The 10,613-nt window shown below is 41.5% G+C and overlaps 1 protein-coding gene across 1 annotated transcript in view; it reads right to left on the reverse strand.

Moving 5' to 3' along the window:
* SLC26A8 (solute carrier family 26 member 8) overlaps positions 1 to 10,613 on the reverse strand; it is a 94,734-nt gene that overhangs the window by 9,986 nt on the left and 74,135 nt on the right. The window contains exons 13-17 of the mRNA XM_023734095.1: positions 7,442 to 7,548; positions 7,290 to 7,359; positions 5,838 to 5,930; positions 5,593 to 5,727; positions 1,466 to 1,834 (exon numbers count right to left, since the gene is read on the reverse strand). Coding sequence (XP_023589863.1) covers positions 1,466 to 1,834; positions 5,593 to 5,727; positions 5,838 to 5,930; positions 7,290 to 7,359; positions 7,442 to 7,548 — 774 coding nt within the window. The remainder of the gene's footprint in view (positions 1 to 1,465; positions 1,835 to 5,592; positions 5,728 to 5,837; positions 5,931 to 7,289; positions 7,360 to 7,441; positions 7,549 to 10,613) is intronic.

Here is a 10,613-nt window from a genome sequence, read left to right on the forward strand (position 1 = left end):
GCTGTCACATTATAGGGAGAGCAGCTAGGGTCACATAGCAATGTGTGTATAAATTTCTGTATGAGAAACTGACTTGAACTGTAAACTTTCACTTTAAGCACTATTTAAAAAAAAAAAAAGTGCCCAGCTTGGTCTGGCACGTAGTAGGCATTCCATAATGCGGCTTGAATGAAATCTAAGGTAACAACTACAGCACAAGACTGGGAGAAGAGACCACCACCCAGTAGAACTACCTGAGATGGAAAAGCCCCAAAGACAAGAGAATATCAAGTATACTTAAGTCTAAAAATGGAGGGTGCGGGGGAGTGGGTAGGAAAATCTAATGGATAGAAAAGCCCTTAACATTAATCTCTTCTAAGCCTGTTATTTTATAGATGAGGAAACTGAGACCCAGTGCAATTTAGCAACTTATCTTGGGTCAGATGGATAGTGAGTAGCAAAGCCAGCGCAGAGTGTACATCTCTAGACCACCAACCAGAGTTCTTTCTGCTATGAAAGCCTTCCTATTGCCTCAGACCAATGAGGAGCTGGACTCACGTAAGAGAGAATTGCATCCCTTTAGGAAAAAGAAGGTATGATAAAATCTGATTCGAAGATGAAAGGAGGAAAATCAGCCAAAGGAGCAAGAGTGAGATAGAGTGCACTCAGAGCCAGGAAGTAAGTGTTCAGGAGGCTTAAACCTGATCCATTGCCAACAGGAACAAGAGGGAGATGGGGTGCTGCAGAGAACAGAGATAAACTGGCTGAAAAAACATATCACACTTACGGGACATTAAACAATCAAACCAGTAGGGTTAGCTGTGCATCTAAACTGTCTGTAGTCTACAAGAAGGAGAGAAATGAAACCTGTCAGATAAACCAGAGAGTAGGAGAGAAGCCAGGACAAAGGAATGCAGCTTTTGAAGGAAAAATCTGCCTACCCTTCTCACCCAAAGATGAAGGCCATGAAGAGGGAACTGGGGAAGACACTATAGGTACTGGACAGACAGTCTCAGGCTTGGGGCATCATTTATCACAACTTTTTCAATTCTGAGTAAAAGGCATCCTGGCGTCTTCTACAGTGCCTGGCTCAGAGCAGCTAAGTAGTGGAGAATTCTTGATGAACATTTTTCTGTAGCATTCAGACATTCCTTGAAAAGATCTGCAGCTAACTCCCACCATATACTGGTAATTTCTGGGCATGGTATGGATTGCTGTTTCACTGGTGTTAGGAGTTTCCTATTTTTTATTCCTTGAGACATAATTATATATCCTGTTTACTGAATCAACCCCAAAGTTCAAGCAATCAAAGCTGGTTCATTTTCTTTTTATTCTGATTGACCTTAAACTGCCTCCAGAGCCCAAGTTTCTGGTGGCCTAGTAATTAATCACACAGCAGCAGATCAGGGTTTGACTGGGATCTGGGCAGTGGGGGTGGGGGGGAGGAGGGCATCAGAGCTCTTGTTAAAGCCTCCCCAGTACTTACCTGTCTTAGTATGACTGAAGCCCGTGAATCCACAAAATGGACCATGGAGAAATCCAGGATGATGGTGTAGGTGGTGGGCAGAAGAGAAGCCTCTGAGTAAGGCAGGAGCGATCTACTCCTCCCCTGACTTCCAGCAGCATCAGGCAGTGGTGGCAAGCTGTTTCTCAGGGGGTTATTAGGAACCCAGACTTTCTCCTCCTCCAAGTTTTGACCTTGATTCCTCTGAGACGTGGAAGATACTGTGTATGGCACTTGCTCATCAGATGTAGACTGGTTTGTGGTCATGCTCTCGAAGCGTGAGCAGCGGACTAGGTTAATGGAGGAGGAAGAGTGACCCGATTTACGTTCAAATCGTTCTGTGTAGACAATCTGGGACAACAGAGTTAGGGGATGACTGTGAGAGCACTCAGACAAGGACTGAAAGTACTTGCAACTATGCTGTTTGAATCTGCCAGCTCACTCCCTCTTTTATGAAGCTTGTCCCCAGACTAAGTACTTCCATTTTTACTTGGATATCTCGCTGTCACTTCAAGCTCATGACTAAAACCACATTCATCTTTCCTTATCTTCACCACTCACGGCATCCCCCTTCCAACTTCCCTATGTCCATCAATGTTGTTATCATTGTTCCATTGTTCTAGTGACTCAAAATTAAAATCATCATTGATTTATTCCTTTCCCTCATCCCTGGGTTCCAATTAGTGTCCAGTGCCAACTAATACTTTGTTTGAAGCATTTCTTCCATCAGTCCCTTTTCTCAATACCCCCTTTCATCAGTGCAGCCATCTTCTGTCAGACTTCCTGAAGAAGACAAAAATGACTTGGGCAGGGCAGTCTTTACCTCTCCTTTCATCTCCCTAATAAGCCTCAGTGCCTGCTATAGTTTAAGCCCAATATCAAGCACTAGGGATACAATGACATGCAGGATGTGAATGTGGACTCTGCTTTCACAGGAGGGATCAGACTCTACCTGGAGAGAAGGGACATAACAACATTGATGGATAAGACCTATAAGGCAAATAGAAAAATGAAAAGAATTCATTTGCTAGAGTGCTGTAATTTTGGGTGATGTTTCTTATAAAAAAAAGTGATTGTTCTAATAATGTTGCTTGTGAAGTATAGTTTGAAAATAGAAGAAAATTCAAGATAAAAACCATACAAGGAAGTATACATTGCATAGGAAAAAAAACTGGTATGGATAGATAATATTATAGTTCAAAGGAAAGAGCTGCCCCCATGGTTGAAAGACACTGAGGCCAGGCCTTAAGGGGACAGGTGAGGCTTGGTTCAGTGGTGAGAAGACGCAAGGTCCTCCAGGCAGAGGGAAAGGTAGGAACCTCCCATTTCTCTCCTTATCTTGCCTTCCAAAGACTTTCATAATCCACTCATATTGTGCCTGCCTGACCTCATTTCCCAGACCAAACCTCTTACTTTGAGACCCCCTACACTTATTTCTACCTCGGTATCTTTGCCCAAAGGAGCCCTGGTGGTGCACTGGTTAAAGCAATCGACTGCTAACTGAAATGTCGGCAGTTTGAAACCACTGGCTGCTCCTCAGTAGAAAAATATGGCAGTCTGCTTCCGTAGAGATTTACAGGCTTGGAAACCCTGCTATGAACCAGAATCAACCCGACGCAGTGGGTTCGGTTTTGGTTTTGGTCTTTGCCCAAGTAGACCTGTAGGCCTGGAATCCTCTTCATTCCTACCTGATATCATTCCAAATTTCTCTCTCCTGACCAGTACACATCCACTTCTCCCATGAAATTTCCCTTTTGAGCTCACACTCATCTCCTTTACCGAAAGCCTTACAGTTGTTAGAATCTAACACACAATTTAGAACATAACAATACACTACATTGTATGGTTCACTATCCCATTTTATCAATTTTAAGGTACACCACTATTACTTGTACTATCAAGAAAGAAAACATTGTGAATTAAACAGACATGCCATCAATTGCATGATGCATCGAATATCAGAAATGTCAAAAAAATTTTAGGATTTGATAAAATTATAGCCTTATATGTCACATTAATATAGAGTTATCTCTGTAGTTTGATTTACAACTTCATGAATTGCTTCAAAATAATCCTGTGATTTTGAGGGGCTGATAGTGGGTAAGGGTATAGCTGCACAAGGCTGGCTGAGTTGATACACCTTAATGCTAATGGTGGGTACATAAGGGCTCATTATACTCTTGTCTCTACTTTTGTATATGTTCAAAATTTTCCATGAAAAAAAAATTTCAGAACTCCCTGAAGAGAAACCTTTGAAATTATGTTTTCCTTTTCATAGCGTCATAGTTCTGGCTACACAGTAGGGGCTCGATAAATTCTGAATGACCCTATTCAACTCTAAAGTATATTTGCTGATTGTCTTAGTTATCTAGTGCTGCTATAACAGAAATATCACAAGTGGATGGCTTTAACAAAGATAAATTTATTCTCTCACAATCTAGGAGGCTAGAAGTCTGAATTCAGGATGCCAGTTCCAGGGGAAGGATTCCTCTCTCTGTTGGCTCTGGGGGAAGGTACTTGTCATCAGTCTTCCCCTGGTCTAGGAGCTTCTCAATGCAGGGACCCCAGGTCCAAAGGACACGCTCTGCTCATGGCGTTACTTTCTTGGTGGTATGAGGTCCCCCTGTCTCTCTGCTTGCTTCTCTCTTATTACATCTCAAAAAAGATTGATTTAAGGCGTAACCTAATCTTGAAGATTGAGTCTTGCCTTATTAACGTAACTGCCTCTAATCCTGCCTCATTAACATCATAGAGATAGGATTTACAACACATAGGAAAATCACATCAGATGACAAAATGGCAGACAATCACACAATACTGGGAATCATAGCCTAGCCAAGTTGACACACATTTTGCGGGGGCACAATTCAATCCATAACACTGATGTTATGTAAACGTTTTCTACAATACCTAGCACAGTATGGATACCAAACAAAGATTAACTATAGTGCTAATTCTGTCCAGAGTAGTTGGAGGAAATGTCCTTTGAATTTCATTACCTGGTTATGATAGCACAGTCGTTATTTTCAGGGAGCTCAGTAAAAGCTAAATTTCATTAGGGTGGGTGGGAGTGAAAATGGGCACTCAGCGTTTGAAAAGGTAAAGCAAGCGTATTTACAGGTCCCTAAGGTTGGCAGTTGGAACTCACTAGCCACTCCGAGGGAGAAAAGATCTGGAGATCCTCTCCCGTGAAAATTATAGCCTAGGAAACCCTATGGGGCAGTTCTACTCTGTCATATAGGGTGGCTATGAGTCAGAATCAACTTGACAACACATAACAACAAACAACAACAAGGGAAGGGAAGGTGTGTGGTGGTGTGTGTGTATAAATCTCTGTGTGTATAGATTTAACTGCCGGTCCAGGGTATAGGCTGTAGACTGGATGATTACAGACAGGCCCAAAAGCTAGAAATGAGAAACTCTGCTTTGGGGGAAGGGATGATTTAGACGAAGTCAGGGTTAGAAATAACAAGCACTTTGTAACCCTCATCAGCTAAAATATCTTCCAAAAACAAACCAGACCAACCCTGTTGCCGTCAAGTCAATTCCGACTCATAGGGTTGCTATGAAAAATATCTTCCAGATGTTGTAAAATCCCTATCTAGAATAGTGGCCTGTACTTGGTGCTTCTTCCTCTTTCACCCTCTGCCATCATTTCCCTGGTCCTAGGAAGACATCAGGAGACCCTGGTAGATCCTGGAGACCGCAGCCCTTGACTTTGCCCCACCTGGAACTGGACAACAATCTTAAAATTATTTCTTCTCAGAAATCTGAAGCTAGTCAGCTAAAAGCCAGAGAAATAGGTTCAACCAGGGAATTCCAGACAATCTGAATTGGCAAACAGTACTCTCTGTACTCAGATAACTTGCTTGCCATCAAGTAGGAAATCAAAGACTTAGAACAGCTCCTCCTACCTACTTTCAGGTCAAAACCCGGACCTCAAAGGGGAGCCTGTGTCTTTATTTCTGAGTAGAAATCTTTGATTTCCAGTTCTCTGTGGTCCATCTAAAAGTCAAAATCCTTGAGGGGTTCTGAATTTTGTTTTTAGAAACTGTTAGTGCACTTTTTAAAATGTGAGAAAAATTCAGAAAAGAATTGGAGTTTCTAACCCTGGCTGGTGGCTCTGGCTCATCACAGTTGCAGAAGCAGTTACACCCCCTTTCTGCCCCTCTGTTGGTATGACCACTATGAGTAAACAGGCTGAAAACTTCTTCTTCTTTAAGACGCACCCTTATCATATCAATCTGGAAGATACAAGAGGGATCACGTACTGAGAGTGAGTGATGGAAAAGAAGGCAAAAGGGTGAGGTAGGGGTGCAGGGCAGGTAGGGAGAGAGACGAAGAAAGTGGCTACTTCATTTAACAGCCTGCGTTTCAGTTGGTAAATGTTTACAAACGTAATGGAGTTGCGGCACTGGAAGATTTTCACCCCAGGAATGCTCATAATCTGCAAGATAAAATGTTAAGTTTAGGGACTCAGCTTTTTCATAGACTAAGAATAAAAACTGTTTAGGCCCAAATACCCATCCATAGGTTGAATGGATAAACAAAATGTGTTCTACCCATACAATGGAATATTACTCAGCCATAAAGAGGAATGAAGTTCTGATACATGCTACAACATGGATGAACCCTGAAACATCATGCTGAGTGAAATAAGTCAGTCATAAAAGGACAAATATTGTCTGATCTCACTTATATGAGGTGTCTACAACAGGCAAATTCATAGAGACAGAAAGTAGAAGAGAGGTTACCAGGGGCTGAAGGAGGGAGGAAGGAGAGTTACCGCTTAATGGATACAGAGTTTCTGCTTGGGGTAATGAAAAAGTTTTTAAGATAAATAGTGCTGATGGTTGCAAAATTTTTTCTTAACTTTATCTATTTATTGTACTTTAGATTAAGGTTTACAGAACAAACTAGCTTCTTATTAAACAATTAGTACACATATTGTTTTATGACATTGTTTAACTACCCCACAACATGTCAACACTGTCCCTTCTCGACCTTGGGTTCCCTATTACCAGCTTTCCTGTCCCCTCCTGCCTTCTTGTCCTTGCCCCTGGGCTGGTGTGCTCCTTTAGTCTTGTTTTGTTTTATGGGCCTGTCTAATCGTTGACTGTAGGGTGAAACTCAGGAGTGACTTCATTACTGAGTTAAAAGGGTGTTCAGGGGCCATACTCTCGGGGTTTCTCCAGTCTCTGTCAGGCCAGTCTGGTCTTTTCTGTGAGTTAAAATTTTGTTCTACATTTTTCTCCAGCTCTGTCCGGGAGCAAAATTTAAAAAAAAAAAACAAAAACCTCTTCAGAACCTCCTGGAGAATCTATATTCTTCTTTATTAGAGGCAAGAAATGGAAACGCTGGTGGTATAGTGGTTAAGTGCTATGGCTGCTAACCAAAAGGCTGGTAGTTCAAATCCACCAGGTGCTCCTTGCAAACTCTATGGGGGCAGTTCTACTCTGTCCTGTAAGGTTGCTATGAGTAGGAATTGACTCAACAGCAGTGGGTTTGGTTTGGTTTGGCTTTTCCTGCTTTCTTCTTTTCCTCTCCATTTCCCTACTCTTCTCTTTTTCTCTCTTCCTCTCCCTAAAATACATTTTTAAATAATCCTTCACTGGCTAGCTGAAGTACTATAAAGATTTACCACTTAAATGCCTGTCCTACCCTTATACATCCCTTTCCCCTCCTTCCTTAATGGGTATCTGTAGTGCAGCAAACCACAGTGAAGACATTCCATGGAAATACTAAGCATCAGGCCTGGCCCAACCCATCCCTCGGGCACAGGAGTAGTGCTAATTTGGATTCTTACCTCCCGATAGTCACTGATGCTCCTATAAATGTTGGTGTTAGGGATCTGGCCCAGGAGGTAAATCTTAGCTCTGAAAGGACATGACACTTGTCTTTAGGTCATAATTGTCTTGCCTTACTATGTCTCACCTCCTATTCTCTGAGATGAAGTACCTGTGTGACCGAACTGTGATGATAAAGAAGGCAAAAGCTACTGAAACAAGTAGTCCAGCATCCAGTCCCAGAAAAATGGCAGATGAGAACGTCACTATCCATATAACCTTAAGGAAAAGGGAACAAAGGGAAAAGGAATACCATGAAAACAAGCAGAATTCAGAAAATTACTAGTCCTATCTTTCAACTCAACTTCACCCCCTCCCTTCCTACACCCAGGATTTAGAGAAAAAAATTACACAGCCATATGGACTGGTGCCATCACAAATAGGCTCTCAACGCTGCATAGCAATCCTTTTATGCATCCTCGGTCATCTCTCTCTTCTACTCTTGCTCTAAACTTCAGTTTCCTCTTGTACAAAATAGGAATAATAATATCTACTTTATGGGCTTTGTTGTGATTAGAAATATCATTTGTAAAGCAACCCACAAAACACAACAGTCACAAAATGGTAGCTGCTATTTTAAGATCTATAATTGTTGTTGTCAGCTGCCCAGACCGATGGCCTGGTGTGGCTTGGACTGTTGTGATCCACAGAGTTTTCATTGGCTAATTTTTGGAAGTAGATTGCGAGGCTTTTCTTCCTACCCCATCTTAATCTGGAAGCTCCACTGAAACCTGTTCAGCATCATAGCAACAAATGAGCCTCCACTGACAGATGGGTAGTGGCTGCACATGAGATGCACCGGCTGGAAATCCAACCCAGATCTCCCCATGGAAGGTGAAAATTTCTACCACTGAACTAGCATTGCCCTCCAAGACTATAATAGTTACAGCAAATCTTTAACATCCTTTACAAGTGCCCATCCCACTACCTTCTCCATCATTCTCAGCAGGCGACTTTACCTTCATCTTTACAGAAAAAATAGGCTGGAACTACCTAAATATTTATTTCCCCTTCCACCTGCCATTTCTCAGTATTTGCACTCAACCATCCCTCACTCTCTTCGGTCCTGTTGGAAGTATTATCCCTCTAGTCTCCAAGGACTAGAACCTCTACCTGTGCTCTGGACCACATCCCCTCTTAGCTCCTCAGGCACCTGGCTCCAAAAATTACCCCCTCTCCTATTTCTCTGCTTCTACTGGGGCTGTCTCCTCTCATTATATTTACATTCTCCATCCTTTATTTCTTATTGTTTTTCCTTTCTGTCCTCTGGTTTTGTGCTCCAGTGGGAAGGAAAGGGCTCCATTAGTTATTCCCCCTAGCAAGACACTTCCTTCTTTTGTTAGAATCTGGGTCTCCTATCCTGGAATGTATTTATTTTAACTAGATTAAATGTCATTCAAATATGCAATGCATGACAAACCCTTTTTATTAGATTTGTATGTAAGTGTAGCCACTACGTAGTCCCTGGGTAGCGCAAATGGATAAGGTGCTCAGCTGCTAACAAAAAGGGTAGAGGTTCAAGCCTGCCCAGAGGTGCCTTGGAAAAAAGTACCAGTAATCTACTTCCAAAAAATCAGCCATTTAAAACCCTATGGAGCACATCTACTCTGACACACACAGGGTTGCCATGAGCTGGAATCAACTCGATGGCAGCTGGTTTGGTTTTTTGGTAGCCACTTAATGGATGTCTCTGAAACTTGCTGTTGAACATTGAGTAGAAAGGAAATGGAAAAAATGATGAAGTAAAAGAGCTGAACAGAAGATTTCAAAGGGTGGGTCGCGAAGACAAAGTAAAGTATTATAATGACATGTGCGAAGACTTGGAGTTAGAAAACCAAAAGGGAAGAACATGCTCAGCATTTTTTCAAGCCAAAAGTAATGAAGAAAAAATTCAAGCCTCAAATTGCAATACTGAATAATTCCATGGTGCAAAATATTGAATGGCACAGAAAGCATCAAAGAAGATGGAAGGAATATACAGAGTCACTTCACCAAAAAGAATTGGTCGACATTCAACCATTTCAGAAGGTAGTATATGATCAAGAACCAATGGTACTGAAGGAAGAAGTCCAAGTTGCACTGAAGGCACTGGCAGAAAACAAGGCTCCCGGAATTGACAAAATACCAACTGAGATGTTTCAACAAATGGATGCAGCGCTGGTGGTGCCCACTCATCTATGTCAAGAAATATGGAAGATTGACCAAGCGGGATTCACACCAGGTATGCAGGGATGGTTCAACATTGGAAAAACAATAAATGTAATCTATCACATAAATAAAAAGATAAGAACCACATGATCTTATCAAATGATGCAGAAAAGGCATTTGACAAAGTCCAACACCCATTCATGATAAAAACTCTCAGCAAAATAGGAATAGAAGGGAAATTTCTCAACATAATTAAGGGCATTTCCACAAACCCAACAGCAACATCATCCTAAATAGAGAGAGTCTGAAAGCATTCCCCTTGAGAACGGGAACCAAACAAGGATGTCCTTTATCACCACTCTAATTCAACATTGTGCTGGAGGTCCTAGAGAGAGCAATAAGGAAAGAAAAAGAAATAAAGGGCATCCAAATTGGTAAGGAAGAAGTCCAAGTATCTCTATTTGCAGATGACATGATCTTATACACAGAAAACCCCAAAGAATCCACAAGAAAACTACAGGAACTACTAGAAGATTTCAGCAAAGTATCAGGATGCAAGATAAACATACAAAAATCACTTGGATTCCTTTACACCAACAAAGAGAGCTTCGAAAAAGAAATCACCAAAACAACACCATTTACAATAGCCCCAAAGAAGATAAAATACTTAGGAATACATCTAACCAGAGATGTAAAAGACCTGTACAAGAAAACTATAAGACACTACTGCAAGAAAACAAAAGAGACCTACATAAGTGGAAAAACATACCTTGCTGATGGATAGGAAGACTCAACATTGTGAAAACGTCAATTCTACCCAAAGTGATCTACATATACAATGCAATCCCGATCCAAATTCCAACGACATTTTTTAATGAGATAGAGAAAAAAAATCACCAACTTCATGTGGAAAAGGAAGAGGCCCTGGATAAGTAAAGCATTACTGAAGAAGAAGGACAAAGTGGGAGGCCTCACACTACCTGATTTTAGAACCTGTTATACTGCCACAGTAGTCAAACAGCCTAGTACTGGTACAACAACAGATACATAGACCAGTGGAAAAGAATTGAGAATCCAGACATAAATTCATCCACCTATGAGCAGCTGATATGTAACAAAGGCCCAAAGTCTGTTAA

This window comes from Trichechus manatus, unplaced genomic scaffold (assembly GCF_000243295.1).
Source record: "Trichechus manatus latirostris isolate Lorelei unplaced genomic scaffold, TriManLat1.0 scaffold00065, whole genome shotgun sequence".
In the NCBI taxonomy this organism is placed as follows: domain Eukaryota; kingdom Metazoa; phylum Chordata; class Mammalia; order Sirenia; family Trichechidae; genus Trichechus; species Trichechus manatus.